The 20,733-nt window shown below is 37.9% G+C and overlaps 3 protein-coding genes across 4 annotated transcripts; 1 reads left to right on the forward strand and 2 right to left on the reverse strand.

Annotated features, from left to right (window-relative positions):
- Positions 1-2,450: 2,450 nt before the first annotated feature.
- LOC116030646 (germin-like protein subfamily 1 member 18) lies at positions 2,451-3,896 on the forward strand. Its single transcript, XM_031272957.1, has 2 exons — positions 2,451-2,605; positions 3,337-3,896. The coding sequence occupies exons 1-2, from the start codon at positions 2,482-2,484 to the stop codon at positions 3,894-3,896; spliced, it is 684 nt and encodes a 227-aa protein (XP_031128817.1). The 5' UTR covers positions 2,451-2,481.
- A 1,534-nt stretch (positions 3,897-5,430) lies between these two features.
- On the reverse strand, positions 5,431-7,524 carry LOC116029889. Its single transcript, XM_031271934.1, has 3 exons — positions 7,452-7,524; positions 6,299-7,351; positions 5,431-6,239 (listed from the first exon to the last, which is right to left on the reverse strand). The coding sequence occupies exons 1-3, from the start codon at positions 7,522-7,524 to the stop codon at positions 5,431-5,433; spliced, it is 1,935 nt and encodes a 644-aa protein (XP_031127794.1).
- A 9,730-nt stretch (positions 7,525-17,254) lies between these two features.
- LOC116029095 (ankyrin repeat-containing protein BDA1-like) lies at positions 17,255-20,526 on the reverse strand. Of its 2 annotated transcripts, XM_031270986.1 has the most exons (3): positions 19,941-20,526; positions 17,749-17,966; positions 17,255-17,303 (listed from the first exon to the last, which is right to left on the reverse strand). In XM_031270986.1, exons 1-2 carry the CDS (start codon positions 20,475-20,477, stop codon positions 17,781-17,783), a joined length of 723 nt encoding a protein of 240 aa, XP_031126846.1. In that variant the 5' UTR covers positions 20,478-20,526; the 3' UTR covers positions 17,255-17,303; positions 17,749-17,780. The 2 variants fall into 2 exon arrangements, with proteins under 2 accessions (XP_031126846.1, XP_031126845.1); XM_031270985.1 differs by lacking the exon at positions 17,255-17,303 and having other exon boundaries at positions 17,541-17,966.
- Between the last annotated feature and the right edge of the window lie 207 nt (positions 20,527-20,733).

Below are 20,733 nucleotides of genomic sequence, written 5' to 3' on the forward strand. Positions count from 1 at the left end.
AAGAATGAAAGACGGAGGGGAAGAATTCCACTCCGTACGTTCAGGCAAGGAAAGGGATTCCGCGCTAACAGGTGGGCAATCCGGTTCGCTGAACGCTTAACATGATAGATAGAAACATCAAGGATTGATGACAGTAAATTTTTCACATAAAAAAGGATGAGATCAAAAAGATCAAAATGGGAATCACATAAGGGAGAACTAAGACTTTTAGTAACTAATAGAGCATCTGTTTCAATATGGCAGTGTGAGATATGGTGAATTTTGAGCCAACTAAGCGCTTCTTATGCCTTCAAATTCCGTGAATGAGTCATCAATTTGGTATCAACATATGGTCAGTGATCTTATAAAATATATGGTTCCTATTAGTCCACAGTTCTCATATGAAGACTAGTTTGGGTATCTGTACAACATTATATGAGGCCAAAATAAAATATTGAAGTACAAAATAAATTTAAAACAATCAACAAGTCAAATAAAATGGCAGTCCGCCATTCTACATTAACACACAGATCATTAAATTGTGAATAATTAGGAAGAAAATGATTTGTTCTAACTAACGATGATTAGGACTAATAGGAAACAAATTTAATCGAACAACTATTTCTAACCTTAAACAGCTCCTTTAAAAGTATCGAAGGATATACTGCTAAATTATCAAAATTGACTAATTAAGAAACGTTTCCAAAATTTTCAATAATTTGATCTAAAATCGTTTTTATCATTTCAAGAAATCATTGGCTCCTACCTAACAAAATTTCTATAATAAAATTTTTGCAGTTTACCAACCTTATTAAAGAACCATTATATCATACAAGGTGAAACAGTGAGATAAAGTTTATTTTTATTATAGAAGGTTTATTACATTGAATATAATGCTCATTTTTTGTATACTGAATGTTCATTATTTGATATATAACCTAAAAATGAACTTTTTTTTTGTCAGACCACGAGCTGTCCTGAGCATGTCCTAACTGTAGGAGACATCTTTAAATCCGTACCATAGTCAGACTAATCCCCTTTCGCACCGGATTAGTTTTTCCATACAAGAATGGGTTCTAACTCTTACCTCTCTTAAAGAACGAGAGTGCACGATCACTCAAGCCAACCAAGATGGTTACCTAAAAATGAACTTTCAACACATTAAAAATAAACTTTCAGTATATTAAAAATAAATATCTATCCTTAGAAACCTAGTCTGCTAGTTGGAATTTTGTGCTATGAAAAGCAGCCCATGTTTGTCTAATTTGTCGACGAAAATACAAACAATATTGCTAATGATAGTCTAATGCATTTCTAATTTACAATTGATAAAATATGTTTTGTGTTTGCGAATGGCAAGATATGCAAGAATCCAATGCAAATTGTTGCTAATGATTTCCACTTTAGAGGGTTAAACAGAAACACATCAAATTAAATGCCCTTAAATCAGCCGCCACAACCATAAATGTCAATAACCTACAACCAGGACTTAACATTCAATTCCCAGTCCGTGTATCACAAGCTTGTATTGATTTTGCACTGAATGGTCTTTAACCCACCTCATACACATCATAGCAGAATTACACATCATAGTATAACTTAGGTCGATATAGTTTTAGGCATAGTGGTAAACGTTTAAACTTGACAATTGGTATCACATGTCACAAGTTCCACTATGTGTGATAAGTGCGTAATTGAGACTAACTTATGTATAATTTAACAATTAAATAACTATTTTTTATTATTAAATTACAAGGTGATAACTAATTTGATGTATTTATTTGGAAAGATATTTCATAAAGCGTGCATGCCTTATAATCTAGGAGCAACCTAACCACCTCCTTTGTGGTCATTTGTCGGCTAGAATCAAAATGTGGATTTATCGAAAACCCACATTTCAGTAACAACTGCAAGCTTCGTCCAATTTTTTTTTAAAAAAAAATCATTGGATATTTTTTTAATAAGGCACGCATTAGTAGTTTTAACTATTCATAATAATATATGAGCTACAAATAAAACAATGAAGTAAAACATTCATATCTTCAAACAAAATTAAACCAAAAATCAAAACAAATGGCAGGCCAAAAATAATGGGAAGAAAATGATTAGGTCGAAGTGCATAACTGAAGATGATTAGGACTAATAATTGAGCACAAATTAATTTAATCCAACTATGTACTATTTACAACCTTAAACAGCTCTCTGAAAACATCATAAGATTCTGATAATTGTCAAAAAATTGACTAAAAACAATTGTTTTATCATTTGAAGAGATCATTGGTTCCCAATTAACAAACTTTCCATTACTAAAATGCATGTAGTTAACCAACCATACTAAAGAATTAATACAAATCCCAAAACATAGAAGCCTAGTCTGCATGTACTTTGGAACATCCGATGAGAATGTTGCTATAAATAGCCTCCCATCTTTTGTTATTCTGTCACCACAAACACAAAAAGGTATTCAACAATTGTGATATCGTCACTAAAAATATTTTAGATATGGCTCTAAGATTCATAGTCTTTGCCATTGCTATGGTGGCTTTAGCATCTTCATTTGCCCATGCATCTGATCCCAGCCCTTTGCAAGACTTTTGCGTTGCAGTTAATGATTCTAATGCAGCCGGTAAGTTGCTAAACTACATATCATGATTGTTGGTGAATATTTTGAAATATTCCTATTACTGATTTTAGGAAAAAGTGTCAAACATGTAAATAAACTTATAGTTTTGTGCAATTGAATTACTGGACTAAAAAAGTGTGCAATCGAATTATAAAACAAGCAAAGTATGTGCAATTGATACATTTTTCTGATCTATTTTAGTGCAATTTGAGTTTAAAACTTTTCAATATTTCATCCCAACTAGTATGTCAGAGGAAAAGGGCAAACTTAGTACAAACCATGTTAGCAATATGATCGAATTCAACTGGGAAAATTGAAAAAATATTTCGATTGCACATATTTTTATGTTTAGATGATTTAATTGCATAGTTAGCATGGCCGAGCCGACCGGATTAACTCGGTTAACTCGATCGAAATGGACAAGTTAACTCAACCAAGTCGTGCTAGGCAGCCGAGTTGGCAGAATTAGATGCCTAGGCGGCCAGTTGCCTAGACGGACGCCTAGGCGGCCAGTCGCCTAGATGAACGCCTAGGAGGGAAATCGCCACGGTCCCCCTACACCGATTTTTGCAGCCGTGCCTATTTGACATTTTTTTTTCCTTCATTTGAATTAAAGTTCATCCTATATGAGCATGCATGATCTTGAAATGAACATGAGTGTTCGTTTCTCATCAATGGCATTCAACTGTACTGTCATCTAATGCATGTTTACAATTGTTCTAATTTGTTTGCAGTGTTTGTGAATGGGAAAATATGCAAGAATCCGATGCAAGTTGTAGCTAATGATTTCCTCTTTAGAGGTTTAAACATGCCCGGAAACACATCAAATCCACTTGGATCAAAGGTTACACCCGTGAATGTCAACAACCTACCAGGACTTAATACACTCGGCGTCTCACTAGTCCGTATCGACTTTGCACCAAACGGCCTCAACCCACCTCACACACATCCTCGAGCAACTGAGGTTTTATTTCTTTTAGAAGGCACTCTCTATGTGGGATTCGTTCTGTCAAATCCTCCCCCGGGCATAAAGAATCCACTCTTCACCAAAACATTGGTGGCAGGTGACGTATTTGTCTTCCCAGAGGGCCTCATTCATTTCCAATTCAATGTTGGAAAGAGCAACGCAGTTGCATTTGCTGGACTAAGTAGCCAAAATCCTGGAGTTATCACTATTGCAAATGCCGTCTTTGGTTCAAACCCACCCATCAATCCTCAAGTTCTCACTAAAGCATTCCAAGTTGGACAAAATGTGATTAACTATCTCCAAGCTCAATTTTGGTATAACAATTAGGGGATATGAAATTATTTAATGTTAAAGGGAGTATTTAATTTAAATTTGAAAAAGAAAAAGCCCTATGTGGCATATGTTTGTTATATATGGTTGAAGTTGCATTTTATCTCTTAGTATATGTACTGTACGTGTTAAGTACGTGTTGTTGAATAACATAATGAATTTGTTACCTTCCTGTATTATCAAGTTTTGGCTTACAATTAAGCTAAGTATGCCTAGTGAACTTATTGCTAGTGTTGTGATGAAAATAAATTATCTAGTCCACTAGTATTTAGTATATAATTTTTTTTTTAGTAGTATTTAGTATATAATATAAAACATTAAAAAAATCATAAATGTACAGCCTAATTAGCAGTTTAAATTTTTCACAAACATACCCTTCAACTTCGTATAAAGACTGACCCATGGGATCTGTTAACTTCCAAAACATAATTCTATAATCCAAATATTAATTTAAACTTTTAGTTAATACGCATATTAGGACTCTGTATTCTAGCCGCACTAGAATTCTTTCTCCTCATATATATATATATATATATATATATTTTAACAAAGAGTCCTAGTTAGATGAGTAATGATAAATGGTAGATTCACAATAACACATGTGAGATATATATATATATATATATATATATATATATATATATATATATATATATATATATATATATATATATAAAGTAACATAGATTAAAAAAATAAAGAAAATGATTTTCAAGGTTTCTTATTTGTGATCTTTGATGCTCAACTTTGAATGCTATGTATATAGTCTGGCTAATTAATTGACCAAAGTTCATGTTAAATTTTATATTATATTGTTTTTTTTTAATACACTCTAACATATTTATAGTATACTAGTTTTTCACGCGCATTGCGCGAATAGAATAATGGCCAATGTTTATTTTTAAATAAGTACTTCAAAGTATATCAATACAAGATTATATATGAGATATTCATGCACATGTAATTGAATGTTGAATTTGTTTATTTAAATTGGTAATTCAAAGTATATGGATGCAAGATAATATATGAGAGGGTGATTATAATTGTCATTAAAATAAATGTTTGCAATTTTGTAAAAACGATAGTCTAAATACTTAGTCTAAAAATGATAATATAAATAAATACTATTTTTGGTAATATAAATTTATACATTTTAAATCATATTAATAAAGAAATACGATTTTACCTTTAAAGTGAACAACTGTGATGTAGTCCAAAATATATTACGGGGTAGTTTCACGCTTCAATTTATTGGGTTATTTGAATGTCTTCTTTGTCAACAAATTCTCCCAAAGTAGTTAATATGATTTGAAGGTAAGGAATTTTTGCATTGTAGAAAATAAATACAATATAACCGATGAAATTATATCTCTTTTTAATTTTTTGATAATGAATAATTTTTATTGTAGAAGATAAAGACATATAACTAATGAAATTATATCTCTTTTTTAATTTTTTGATAAGGAATATTTTTTTTGAATAAAGGCATTGTACACATCGAATTCTTTTTTTGAAAACAAACAGACATCCATTAATATAAAAGATCCACATCAAATAGAAAAGAAGGAGGGGATACTCCCCACTCCTTACGGTCGGCAATGAGTAAAGCATCCCTAGCGAGTAGGTGAGCTGCTTTATTCGCGGACCGTTTGGCAAATACAAAGCACAAACTATGAAAGTTTAAAGCTAGGCATCTAATGTCGGACAGGATAAGGTCGAGATAGGTGCAACCATTGGAATTCTTGATACCTTCGACCACTAACAGAGCATCTGATTCGATCTGGATATTGTCCATGCATCTTGACTTGAGCCATGATAGAGCTTCACGGATCGCGATGGCTTCAGCAATCTTTGCATTGTGATAACCTCTGAACTTAAGCTGGAGCGCTGCATGGAAGGATCCTTCATTGTCTCGAACTAGACAGGCCACCCCAGTGGATTTGGAGTTGGCATCATTAGCAGCATCAACATTCACTTTTAAATAACCAGTAGGTGGGGGCTGCCAAGTGGTTGTGGAGGTGGCAGCAGTGGGAGCATGGGTAGACGATTGAAGGGACCTCCAGGTGCTAAGAAATGAAGCAGCATGATCAAGAATTCTGGGAGGTAAAGACGGGCCGTTGTTCCAAACTTTGTTGTTCCTTTCTTGCCAAATCATCCAGCATGAAGTGAGGAGGAGACCAAAACAATCCGTGGACAGCTTTTCCATATTTCTCTCGAGCCAGGTTGTGATGTCCAAGTTGGTGCCCATGTAGATATCATCAAATGNCTGCAGGCTTGCCATGTAAACATCTTGACCTTCGGGGGAATAGAGAGGTTCCTGATCTTTGTCCATTTGAAAGGCTGGGGCAACGAAGGATAACCAACCAGATATTTGTAACAGCTGCGCACAGAATATATACCTTTCTCCTCTTTTGTCCAGATGATTATATCTTCATGGTTCGACATTGGCAGAGGGATGCTAAGAATATTATCAATGTCCTCTTCATCGAAAATGTCGTTCAATATGTCTACATCCCAACCCGAATTTTCGAGGTGCATGAGGCCTGAGACTGTGCCATCACTTAGGTGGATGGGCATAACTGTTTGGATGAAGGGATGGGGGGCTTCGACCAACCAGGGGTCCTTCCATATATTGATAGATGTGCCGTTGCCCACTCTCCAACTGCAGTTGTCATTGATCACTTTCTGGGATGCAAGAATACTACGCCAGACAAATGATGGATTGCTCCCCAAACTAGCATCGAAAAAGGAACAGCTCTTGAAATATTTAGACTTGAAAACTCTTGTGAGTAAGGAATCAAGGTGAGCAATAAACCTCCAGGCCTGTTTGCCTAGGAGCGCCAGGTTAAACTCACCTATCCTCCTGAAGCCCATACCCCCTGCAGACTTGGGGTAACATAGATCCTTCCAACGTTTCCATTTGATTCCTTTACCCCTTGAACCTTGCCCTCTCCACCAGAAATCATTCAGCGCAACTTCAATGCTATTACACAAGGTTTTGCGGATTCTCCCAAGAATCTTTGCTTTTATGAAGCCCAAGATTTCAGTCTTACGCCTGCCAATAAGGGAAGGAAGGCCGAGATAGCTACCCCTGTGGCTACCTTCACTGATGCCAATAGTTTCACAGACAACCTCCCTAGTAAGGGGATCAACGTTTCTGCTGAATTGGAGCGCTGATTTATTGAAGTTTATAGTCTGCCCAGAAGCCGTAGTGAACTCCTCCAGCGTGGCTTTAAGAGTGTTGATCTCAAGAGAATTATCCCTGCAAAACACAAGACAATCATCTGCGAAGAACATATGGGTTAGGGTCGGAGCATTTCTAGCAATGACAATTCCGTGCAGCCCACCAGCTTGGACTTCTTTGTGAATAAGGGCACTTAGACCTTCCACAACTAAAATGAAGAGGTAAGGGGAGAGGGGATCCCCTTGCCTTAGGCCTCTTTGAGGAGTGACTGAACCGATGACAGAGCCCTCTTATAGAATAGAGAAGCTGACAGAACTTATGCAGGCATAGATAAGATTAACAAAAATCAGCATGGAACCCCAGTTTACCTAGAATGCCTCTCACAAGGTCCCAATTAACCCTGTCAAAAGCCTTGCTCATGTCTAACTTAAGACTGACCATTCCCCCCTTTTATTGGGATTTCCTATTCAAGAAGTGGTGTGCTTCATATGCAAGGAGGATATTATCAGTGATTAGCCTCCCTGGGACAAAGGCACTTTGGGAGCTTGAGATGATAGAAGGTAACAAAGGCTTTAGTCTATTGGCAATGGTCTTAGAAAGGATTTTATATAGGACATTACAGAGGGAGATACGTCTCAGATCAGACATGGTTTCGGGCTTGGAATTTTTTGGAATTAGGACAATGTGGGTGGTGTTGCTGCCAATGGGAAGCTGCTTGGTTAGCCTAGCTGTCTCACAGAAATTTATCACATCCCTCCCAATAATATCCCAGTAATGTTGGTAGAAACCAGGGGTGAATCCATCGGGTCTAGGGGATTTATCATGCTTCATTTCAAAGAGGGTCTTTCTAATTTCCTCTCCCTCAAATTTCCGGTTAAGGATCAGATTTTGAGCCTCGCTGATACTGCTCTCAATACTTTGGATAACAGGGGTTATGTCACACTCAGAGGAGGTAAACAAAGATTGGAAATAATTCAAGATAAGGGCATTTAGTTGATTACCATTGTCAACCCATGATCCTGCATTATTCTTCAGCCTGCGAATAGTGTTCACTTGCCTTCTCCTCCTGACCGCGTTGTGAAAGTAAGTGGTGTTAAGATCTCCCTCCTTATACCAGTGCTGTTTGGCACGTTGTTTCCAAAATGAGTTTTGTTGGTCTAGAGCCTTTAAATGTTGGTACTGTGCCTCCCTGAAAAGAGCACATCCCCTCTGATCTGTTCTGGGCTTAAGGTAGGACATTCTCCTCTCCCAATAGTTGATGCGTTTCTGGAAATCTTTCGTGAACATTTTCCCCCAATGCCAAACCGCCTTGCCACATCTTTCAATTCTGTCAAGGAGGTTGAGACCGAATGAGTTTGACCAGCTCTCAATGACCACTTCACGGCACCTGGATTCCTTGAGCCAAAGATTCTCGAATTTGAACTGACGATGACGGGGAGGGCGGTGAACAGAAACAACATTAAGAAGAAGCAGGAGGTGGTCGCTTCTAGAGGAGATGATGGAGCAGGCTTTAGCTTCCGCGAATGCGTCTTTCCAAGAATCATTGACGAGGATCCGATCAAGTTTAGCTTGGATCCAATTAGGCCTACCTCTTAATTTCTCCCAAGTGAGCTGATGACCAGTGAAAGGGAAGTCAGAGAGTCCACTTGATTCCACCGCCTCACCAAAGCCTTCCATAAGCCAACGAGGTTGAGGTAGTCCACCACTCTTCTCATCTGGATTCAAGATGTCATTGAAATCGCCAATAACAGCCCATGGAAGGTTGTCTTGGGATGAGAGGTGCTTAAGCAAGTTCCAACTGATGTGCCGCCTGTTCCGATCTGGCTCGCCGTAAAAACCAGTAAGGCGCCAGTAAAGTTCACCGTCATTGTGGGAGACGATCGCGTCGATGTGTCTGTGCGAATAGCTTTTGATTTTGAGCATTTGACTGTGTTTCCATAAGCATGCTAATCCACCACTGTGACCCACATTCTCAACAACTAACAGGCCTTCAAAGCCCAACCGCCTCTTGATGGGCTCTAACTTGTTCTGACCCACCAAAGTCTCAATAAGGAAAACAATATTTGGCTTCTTGTAGTGGATGAGATCCACAAGGACTTGAACCGACGTGGGATTGCCTAGCCCACGACAGTTCCAAGCTAAGACACTCATTGATCTTGGCGGGCCTGGGAACCAGAGCCCGCCTCCAGCAAGTTTTTTTGGTCCATCTCATCAGTAGTGAAGTCCATCACCATAGCAGAAGCCCGTTCCGGCCCATTAAGAAAAGGCCCAAAATCCTCGTGAGATCTTCTTCTACTTCTTTGTTCTTGAATGAGTAGGCCCAGAACAGAGGTACTTGGTTGACTAAGAGGGAGCGTTTCAGCCGCCACAATATGGGCATTAAATGAGGATTCCTCGAGCGTGGCAGTCGCATTAAAGATAGCCTGGGGTGCTGCGCTCTGGTCATTACCCAGCGTGTAAGCCGAATCAGGAATAGNGGGTCTAGGGGATTTATCATGCTTCATTTCAAAGAGGGTCTTTCTAATTTCCTCTCCCTCAAATTTCCGGTTAAGGATCAGATTTTGAGCCTCGCTGATACTGCTCTCAATACTTTGGATAACAGGGGTTATGTCACACTCAGAGGAGGTAAACAAAGATTGGAAATAATTCAAGATAAGGGCATTTAGTTGATTACCATTGTCAACCCATGATCCTGCATTATTCTTCAGCCTGCGAATAGTGTTCACTTGCCTTCTCCTCCTGACCGCGTTGTGAAAGTAAGTGGTGTTAAGATCTCCCTCCTTATACCAGTGCTGTTTGGCACGTTGTTTCCAAAATGAGTTTTGTTGGTCTAGAGCCTTTAAATGTTGGTACTGTGCCTCCCTGAAAAGAGCACATCCCCTCTGATCTGTTCTGGGCTTAAGGTAGGACATTCTCCTCTCCCAATAGTTGATGCGTTTCTGGAAATCTTTCGTGAACATTTTCCCCCAATGCCAAACCGCCTTGCCACATCTTTCAATTCTGTCAAGGAGGTTGAGACCGAATGAGTTTGACCAGCTCTCAATGACCACTTCACGGCACCTGGATTCCTTGAGCCAAAGATTCTCGAATTTGAACTGACGATGACGGGGAGGGCGGTGAACAGAAACAACATTAAGAAGAAGCAGGAGGTGGTCGCTTCTAGAGGAGATGATGGAGCAGGCTTTAGCTTCCGCGAATGCGTCTTTCCAAGAATCATTGACGAGGATCCGATCAAGTTTAGCTTGGATCCAATTAGGCCTACCTCTTAATTTCTCCCAAGTGAGCTGATGACCAGTGAAAGGGAAGTCAGAGAGTCCACTTGATTCCACCGCCTCACCAAAGCCTTCCATAAGCCAACGAGGTTGAGGTAGTCCACCACTCTTCTCATCTGGATTCAAGATGTCATTGAAATCGCCAATAACAGCCCATGGAAGGTTGTCTTGGGATGAGAGGTGCTTAAGCAAGTTCCAACTGATGTGCCGCCTGTTCCGATCTGGCTCGCCGTAAAAACCAGTAAGGCGCCAGTAAAGTTCACCGTCATTGTGGGAGACGATCGCGTCGATGTGTCTGTGCGAATAGCTTTTGATTTTGAGCATTTGACTGTGTTTCCATAAGCATGCTAATCCACCACTGTGACCCACATTCTCAACAACTAACAGGCCTTCAAAGCCCAACCGCCTCTTGATGGGCTCTAACTTGTTCTGACCCACCAAAGTCTCAATAAGGAAAACAATATTTGGCTTCTTGTAGTGGATGAGATCCACAAGGACTTGAACCGACGTGGGATTGCCTAGCCCACGACAGTTCCAAGCTAAGACACTCATTGATCTTGGCGGGCCTGGGAACCAGAGCCCGCCTCCAGCAAGTTTTTTTGGTCCATCTCATCAGTAGTGAAGTCCATCACCATAGCAGAAGCCCGTTCCGGCCCATTAAGAAAAGGCCCAAAATCCTCGTGAGATCTTCTTCTACTTCTTTGTTCTTGAATGAGTAGGCCCAGAACAGAGGTACTTGGTTGACTAAGAGGGAGCGTTTCAGCCGCCACAATATGGGCATTAAATGAGGATTCCTCGAGCGTGGCAGTCGCATTAAAGATAGCCTGGGGTGCTGCGCTCTGGTCATTACCCAGCGTGTAAGCCGAATCAGGAACTGCGCTCTGGTCATTACCCAGCGTGTAAGCCGAATCAGGAATAGTGCTTTGACCAAAGGTAACCTCGTACCTTGGGAAACCCGCCTGAGGATGAACATGCTGATTGTCGCCGGTAGGAGTGGCGGCCGGAGATAGGGTTTTTGCAGGGCGTTCAGATAGGATCCATTTATTACCAGATGATTGCATGCGCCTTCCCCCTGCTCTGAGTTCGGGGCCGTAGGATCTGAAGCATTCATTCTCCTCGAGTTGCATGGGGCAATAGCGTTCTCCGTGGCCTATTCTTCCACAAATGAAACAGAAAGTTGGCAAACGTTCATACTTGCATTCCAACCTCAGGTCCTCTCCTGTGGACAGAGTGATGGTGAGACCTTTTTTTAGGGGCTTTGTGACATCTAGCAAGACCCGGATCCTGATGAAGGTGTTCCATGTGCCATCAAAGTTGGTGATATCGGCTTTCACGAACTCACCCAGACTGTTGCCTATCTTTTCTGCCGTTTGGATGTTGATAAGCTGCCTTGTTACTTTGTGTATTTGGACCCAAAACTCAGCCTTGGTGAGGTCAACATCCAAGGGATTTTCTTGGTTGCCAAGCTTTTGCAGGATGATGAGGTTTTGTTCATAAGACCAAGGCCCATCTTCCAAAACCCTCAGCATATCTTTCTCATGGAAGAAAATGAAGACAAACAAGTTGATTTGGATCTCTTTAACCATCATACCGCGTTGTGGACGCCAGATCGTGCCCATGGTGTCTCTCATGAAGGGGAACTTGACCTGCTTTTCCGTGAAGACAGTGCCGACCAACGCGAAGGCGTCATCGTCAAGGAGGGAAGGAAGGTCTTCAACATTAATGGGAATGTTGATGTCGTCGCTGTCCTGGATGGTGAGGCCTTCATAGTGAGCTGTGAGTGAATCATTGGCATGACTAGAGGAAGCCATTTGTTGCTGAAGGGTAGGAAATCGTATTGGTGGGTGATAGTTAGAGTACAGGGATTTCAGGCTGGGCATGTGTTGGGGGATGTCTTGGGTTTTAAAGTCCAGAGCAAAAGGGTGTTGGGGGATGTCTTGGGTTTTAAAGTCCAGAGCAAAAGGGTTCATAAATGCAGGCACACCAACCACCAAAAAGAACAGGACAGGGAATCAAAGCGGAGATATAATGCATTAAAGAGAGGGCAACAACCAGAGGAACTCGGATCATGGGGGAAGATGAGTAGAAAGCTTGTTAGACAACAAGAGAGAAAAACTTGTTAACATGAACAAGAGAGAGGAATTTTTTTTTCTTTTTTTTCATATAAGACTTTTAATATAAGATTTAGTGTATTACAACCTGTACACATCGAATTCTAAATTAAAGAAATGCATATGTATTATTTTTTGTTGTAATTACTAATTTATTTAATTTAATAAGAGTAATAGAGTGGGGTACTCACTTTTCAATAATATACTTTAACATATTTTCGTTGTATAGTCAACTCTGATTGGGATGAGGTTCGAACTTAAGACTTTTCTTATAGAAATTAATTAGTAAGTTAAAAGTGAACGGAATATTCCGTTACTAAAGTTTATATTAACGGAATGTGGGGTTAATTAAGAAAAAAAATAGTATAATAGAGGGTAAAGAAGAAAAATCCGTAAGAAAAGAATAAGGTGGGAATAAAGTAGGAATTCAAATTACAATGTTTACATTGTGATTAGTGGCACCTGGTTTACACTCTCATGAAAGGGGGTGAGTTCGAGTCTGAGTGAAGGCTACTGTTTAATAATACAATCCCACTGCTGAATTGGAATTCCTTCTTTTTTGGGGGGATTGTAATTGGAATTTCCTCCGACCAAACAATGTACATCATATAACATCTTCAAAATCTATACAAGAATTATTACTAACAATTTCACCTTATTTGATAATGTCAAAACACTTTACAACAAAAAAATCCTTCACAAGGAATATAAGAAACCTCTTACTCTTACTCACATACGCCCATAAACTTGATTTATTGATAATGAATCATTTTATAAGAGATGGCGTAAACCGCCTGAAAAATTATACAAAGAAGTTTAGACCAAAAAACTTTAATTAAAAAGAACTAAAAAGTAAAATCATGAGCATTGTTGCCTTATATCATCAAACACCCACTTATATTTCTTAAGTGTCAATATCTAACTACGCCCACTTATGTATTCAGCTTGTTTCAAAACATGTTATTAGTTTTCTTTATTGCTTTATTCTCTTCTCTGACAGTACTGATGCTATATATATATATATATTGCTTTAATAAGATAGGAATATGTGAAGAATATATACCACATGCTTTTGACAGTGTTTTCAATCACTTAACTTTTGACAAAAACATTATTAGTTGACCTTCTATTCTTTTTACAAAGTAAAGTGATTTTGACAGAATCCATTCCTTGACTGCTTAACCGATCTCATCCCTTAATGCAATTATAGTCATGTAGCAACACTTCCATGTCCCAGTTATTATATTTTCTTTACCTAAAATTATGCCAACATTAAATTATTGATGTCTAGTCAACTATTTTTTGTCTCTGAAGTAATAAAACTGTAAAACCCCCCCCCCCCCCCATATATATATATTATAATTACAATTATATGAGACAACACCTTCCCGTGAGACAGATATGCGACAACGTGAGTGCACACAGTTTACTACGCGGATACACACAGCCTAAAGTGTGTGCACTTAGCCTACATGAGTGCACACAGTTTAGGGTGTGTGCATTCGTAAAGTAGACTGTGTGCACTTACGTTGTCGCACTGTCTCACGGGAAGGTGTTGTCTCATATGAACTCAACCCTACATGAGTGCACTTACGTTGTTGCACTCTCGTGCGAACTCTCGCCCAGGTAAGAAATGAGAACGCTCCACAGCCGTCCACGTGTCCAGATCAACGAATCAGATGCAATTTTAAAAAAATGACGCGGTGGCATTTTCGTAAATAACTGGAACTTTGGTGCACCTAGTTTCACTTAAAAGTGCACCTAGTTTCACTTACAAGTGCACCTATTTTCACTTACAAGTGCACCTATTTTCACTTACAAGTGCGAGTAATTTACCTTGTTAATATTCATGCACCTATTTTCGCAAATATTTTCACTTACAAATGCAAGTAATTTATACCTTGTTAATATTCATGCACCTGGGTGCAACCTAGGTGCACCTAGTTTTAACATTGGTTGCACCTAGTTATAACATTAGGTGCACCTAGTTATAACAGTAGGTGCACTAAGTATTGATGCTCACTGTACAATTCACTTGCACCTACAATACATTTTACTTGCATCTGCAATACATTTTACTTGCACTTGTGCAAGTAATTTACTTTGTTAACATTCATGCACCTGGTTGCAACCTATGTGCACCTAGTTATAACATTAAGTGCACCTAGTTATAACATTAGGTGCACTTAGTATTGATGCTCATTGTACAATTTACTTGCACTTGTAATACATTTTACTTGCACGTGTGCACCTATTTTTACTTGGATGTTGCAAGTAATTTACCTTGTTAACATTTATGCACCTGGGTGCACCTAGTTATAACATGACGTGCAACTAGTTATAACGTTAGGTGCAACTACATTCCGGACACGTGTCGCGCTGTGATTTGTCCGCATTTCTCTCCTGGGCGGCCAGTACGCATTTGAACGCGATCCTATATATATATATATATATACATATATATAGAGTCCCCATCAGATGCGGCCAGTCTCCCCCGTGCGGCTGTGTGGCCTTATTTGCACCATTAGATCCCATGATCTAAGGCTTCATATTAATCCAAACAATATAGGTGCCGATCTTTAGCTACGCGAACGGGAAGGATAATGTTGACAATTCACTACAATTTCAAAACCAGATCAGATCAGACGACGACGAAGACTTGAAGTCGACGAGCACTGAGAAACAAACACCAGACGAGCGTAGAAGGGATTCCATCACCAGCAACAAGCGCTCCGTTCTGAACAAAACGCATAGGTCGACTCCAACAGAGAAACGATAATGGAGTAATTCGCAATACTCTGTGCATTATCAACATTAATCTGGTTCATATTTGAGATAATATTGCTGTAATTCGCAATAGTATGTGTATTTGGTGTGTGGTGGTTAAGTGGTGTGTTTTAATCTGAGAACTGGTGCATTTTATAACGTATAATGGCGTGTTTTAATTTTGTTGGTGCATTTGAAATGAGTGGTGTGTTTCGGTATGGTGGGGAATGGTGTGTTTTAATTTGTCAAGTGGTGGATTTTATAACGTAGAATGGTGTGTTTTAATTTTGTTGGTGCATTTGAATTGAGTGGTGTATTTCAGTATGGTGGGGAATGGTGTGTTTTAATTTGTCCAGTGGTGCATGTTATAACGTAGAATGGTGTGTTTTAATACACATGGTGGTGATTTTTACGAGAGTAGTTGCATTTGGTGTGTGGTGGTTAAGTGGTGTGTTTTAATCTAAGAATTGGTGCATTTTAGTATGTTGAATGGTGTGTTTTAATAATACGTTTGTTGGTGTTTTCTGTACTCTAAAATTACCTTCCCACTTACAATTACCATAAAGCCCCACTTAAGTTACGCGAATTAAACTTCCTAAATCCTAATATATAACCTCCACCGTCAGATCACTTCCATCCAACGGCATATCTTGGGCCACACGACCGCACCTAATAACACAGCCGCATTTGATTAAAATTATATATATATATATATATATATATATATATATATATATATATATATATATATATATATATATATATATATATATATATAATGATCAAATGAGAACTCGTGTCAAGATCTCAACGTGTGAACTTGTGAATTTAAAACGTGTGAACTCGTGTCAACTCGGTTGTGTAGAGTGCGGATATTATGTCTTGCGATATATGTATGAGATATGCACTCTATAATATGAGTTTGAAGGATTTAGAACCGGTAAGTAAAATTTAATAAAACTAAATAATTTTAAATTATATTTTATTAATGTTAAAACTAATAATTTGATAATTTTTAAATTTTTGTAGGCATTTGCGGGGTCAAAGCCCTACACGAAGAATGAAATTGATGAAATTCGTGAAATTTGAGCGAAATACTTTTGTAAAGAATGCTTATGATGTAACTTCATTAATCTTACATTTTTTCCTCCCAAAACTAAAAGTTTATAATTTACTATTATTATTTTACAGCAATTCTTCATTTTTATTAATACTAATATTAGTCCGTGCATCGCACGGGTCAATAGCTAGTTTAGCTTAATTACCATAATAATTATTAGACAATTATTATTAGTCAATTACGCTATATTAATTATTTTTCGTTAACAGGAATATCAATTCGTATATACAAAAATTATTATTATTATTATATATTAAATATGTTCGACCTTCTGCAGTGTTCATGTCACACGTGTACTAATTAATTTGATCAACGGCATCTAGAGTTGGTGAGAGGATTGCTCAACGTCCTTCTAGTTAATAAATATTAATTATGTGATAAGTTAGATGTTTTCGCAGGGAGTTTTGGTTAACTCTACGACTAAAATGAGCATGTTCCCGTGCTTATGGAGTAGTACTTATTAATATAATTCATAATATTTCATTTTCTTTTGAGTACGTATATTCATTTTCTTTTTCCTTCATCAAAAGAATTAATATTGTTTTCCATTCCTTTTTTCCGATAATTGCCAATTAAGTGGTCTGATTCTTTGTCAATTAGTAAGAAAATATTAATAGCAGATTCCCGTGTAATATTGGTTTCCTTTTTGTCCATAAAATTTAAATATTAATTTCCATATGATTAAAAAGTAATATAATTATAAAAATATAATTGTTAAATATATTTTCAGTGAAATATTAATAAATTCATTTTGTTTTTCCTTCTAAATAATTAATACAAAGTAGTTGAAAAATAATAATGTTTGTGATGGATGATTCTTGTGTGAAGCCAACATAATTGCAGATCAGACTGTGGCTCAATGCTAAACTTGATGCTCCATTGAACTTGACGAATTCTTCTTCTTCTTCTTCAATTTGAATAATGCTGTTGGCAACCATTTTATGAGCTTCACTGTCACCATAATTATATGGCCAATGACAATAACAAAGGAAAGTGTTAGAAACAAATAGGCACAGATTCTGATCAAATTGTAAGCTGTTTGCAGATTATTGGAGGAAGTAATCATTTGCAGGCACATAAGATAGCTAGCAGCCGCTGCGGTAATTGACCACCACATTGCGATCATCAATACGTACATAAAGAATTTGCGATGAAGGGGTAATCCACTTATGAGTAAGAGTATGACACTGAGAGACGCGAAAAAGCTCAACGTGTTCCACGCTAGGAACATTTCATATGCAAGTGGTTTGTAATAAGACATCACAGATTTTCCTATAATACCTGTCGCCGGTGCTGGAGCATTATTATTATTATTATCCAGATTTCCAGATAAAACAATCATGTGATAAAAAAAAACAAAAGATAGCAGTATCATCCACCCACGTTTGGTTGATACCTTCAGTAACCTGCATTACACCGCCAGGTGGGCTAACAATGGCCTGAAATGCCATTGTTGCCAGCAATGAAGCTACCACCATTAACCCAACTCTCTTTCTTTTTCTTATATTTCTCTGATGATTCTTCCTTTGAATTCTCCCTCCTCGCAACTACTTCTCCAATCTCTTTCCCATTATTCACTTGTATTCCACTACGTTGGACCAAAAACTTCATAGCCTGGTTACAACAATATATTTTCATGTCAGATCATCAGTGCCAAAACGTCAGCCCCAATAAATAAATTAATTAAACTAACACATATACACCATGGTTCACGGAATGAAATTTGAGGTAATAGGAATGCTATTCCATAAGGAATAGAATAGAATAATAACTGTATTCTATTGTTTGGTTCGCCCAAGGAATAGAGTTTAGGAATTATATTACAGTGTTTGGTTGGTTTAAGGAATAGAAATGAAATATGTTTTAAAAGACATAAATACCCTTATAAGCCAAAGGCCTTGTGGTCAAGCAGCACCCGGTGTACACTCCCATGTGGAAGGGAGTGGGTTTGAGCCTCAGTGGAGGCATCTGTTGACTCTTTGTGCTTCAGTAGGTTGAGAAAGTAGCTATGAACAGACTCTCAGATGACTCTTTGTGTGCTGACTCTTTGTGTGCTTCAGTAGGTTGAGAATGTAGCTATGAACAGACTCTCAGATGACTATTTGTGCTTCAGTAGGTTGAGAAAGTAGCTATGTTTCAGTAGGTTGAGAAAGTAGCTATGAACAGATTCAGTAGAACTCAAAAAAAATACCCTTATAAAATATATTATAATAATAATAATAATAATAACAACAACAACAATAATAAGGACATTTATGTTATTATTAATATTAATATTAATATTATTATTATGTAATACTAAAATAAAACTTATAATAATATTAATAACAATAATAAGAAAAAAGGAATAATAATAATAATAATAATAATAATAATAATAATAATAATAATAATAATAATAATAATACAAAACAAAATTATATATATAATATTTTTTTAAACACAAATTGAAATTTTTATCCCACATCGGTAACTTATGAAGAGGAGCTCATTTGAGCTCCTCTATATAAGAGAAACATGGCTTCTTTTTTGAAATTAACAACAGGATGAGTAAGCCTTAAAGAGCTAAAAGCTCATTCATTTAAGGAGCCTTAATTCTTCTTAGTTACAAGTTTTTTTTTATAAATTTTTAAATAATATAGGAGCCTTTTTGGAAAAGGAAGATCTTTCCCCAAAACGTCATAGGGTAAAATTGAAAATAATAACATTAGTCTATTCCTGAGGACTCAGGAATAACCTAGCTAATACCTAGGGGTGGCCTAGGAATCTCTATTCCCCTTTCAAGGGGAATAGGTCATTTCTTGGAAATAGAATGTTTGGGAATAGAAAGTTTTACCAAACGGCGGAATAGACCTATTACTTATTACTGAGAATCTTATTCCATTCCAGGCCTATTCCGCGAACCAAACGTGTCAATAAAACCTTGTTGGGAAGGCCAGGCCGGTAAAGGATCAAGTCTAGGCCGGTAAAGGATCACCCAATGTAATTGCGGTCAAGTAAAAATCTACAAGTAAAAAAATAAATTTGTGCATTCCCTACTAACTATAGCTTTTGACATAAATTTGCCTTCCCTACTAACTATAGCTTTTGACATACAGTCGTTATACTGTGGACCATGGGTCATGGTTGATACTGCAGTTGTGTTGAACTGATACTACAGTTGTGTTGAAAGGATACTACAGTTGTGTTGAAAGGGAACTGCAGTTGCGCAGAACAGAGACCGTGTCATCCATCTGGAACTGCAGTTGTGTTGAACGGATACTGCAGTTATGTTGAAAAGATACTGCAGTTGTGTTGAATGGATACTGCAGTTGTATTGAACGGATGAACGACCTCTGTTCCGTGCAACTGCAGTTCCTTTCAACACAACTGCAGTATCCGTTCAACACAACTACAGTATCAGTTATGATAATGGTTCACAATACATTGTGGACCATGGTCCATGATATAATTTGCATTTGACATAAGTGATAAATGTTTGATCTGGTATCAAAGCCAAGTCACAGATTTTACTGTCAGAATAACATTTAAAATTGGGCCTAAGTGGCAATTAAGCGCAGTTTTCTTGAAATAAATTATTAAGTTTACCTCGCCATCTCTGTCTGCTATCATCTCCACAAGAAGCTTCAGAGCCTCCAACTGCCCATGCTTAACACACATGTGCAAAATGCTCTCTCCCAACTTCCCACCATCCATCCCCATACCCTCACTTAATTCACTGCTACAAATTTCACCATCATCATCACTCATCAGCTCCTTCAACACCTCCACTCTCCCTTTTACAGCTGCAAGGTGGAAGGGAGTGAGCCAGTCTCTATCACGACCCTTAAGCATCCCGCGATCAACTAACAGTAGAGCTCTAACCACACCCGCATGCCCCATGGCAGCCGCGAGGTGAAGAGGCGAAGATTGCTTGGAATTCAACTCTTTGGCTAGCTCGGGTTTCCTCCTAAGGATTTCATTGGCAAAATCCTCGTAACCCAGCATTGCTGCCACATGCAATGGTGTGTCGTCGGAGTAAACACTAACCATGCATCTCTCCAGAATCAGAGGATCTTCCTCTAATAGCTTCTTTAAGCTTGCTACGTCTCCTTTTAGTGCAACTTCCAAAACCATTCTTTCCATTTTAATTTGTTTTTTTTCCAAGAAAGCAGGATACAACTACACAAGATGTGATATGATGGTGTGTATGTAGGAGTAGCCACAATCCATCAGAATATATTTATAGGAGGGCCCCTTTTTTTTATTTGCATGTCCCAGCCTGGTAAATAAGTGAGACACTAAATTGGGAATTGAAAAAAAAAGTGATTCAGGTGAATGTTACAGAGTAAATTTTTTTTTTTGAATAATACGTAATAAAATTTAGATCAGGACCCCTAAA

The sequence above is a fragment of the Ipomoea triloba genome, chromosome 9 (genome assembly GCF_003576645.1).
Source record: "Ipomoea triloba cultivar NCNSP0323 chromosome 9, ASM357664v1".
In the NCBI taxonomy this organism is placed as follows: Eukaryota; Viridiplantae; Streptophyta; class Magnoliopsida; order Solanales; family Convolvulaceae; genus Ipomoea; species Ipomoea triloba.

Coding starts and splice junctions, on each gene's coding strand:
- LOC116029095 (XM_031270986.1), bottom strand. CDS start 20,477: ATGGAAAGAATGGTTTTGGAAGTTGCACTAAAAGGAGACGTAGCAAGC. Junction 17,967..19,940: donor TAGCAGACAGAGATGGCGAG/GTAAACTTAATA, acceptor TGTTGTAACCAG/GCTATGAAGTTTTTGGTCCA.
- LOC116030646 (XM_031272957.1), top strand. CDS start 2,482: ATGGCTCTAAGATTCATAGTCTTTGCCATTGCTATGGTGGCTTTAGCA. Junction 2,606..3,336: donor TAATGATTCTAATGCAGCCG/GTAAGTTGCTAA, acceptor ATTTGTTTGCAG/TGTTTGTGAATGGGAAAATA.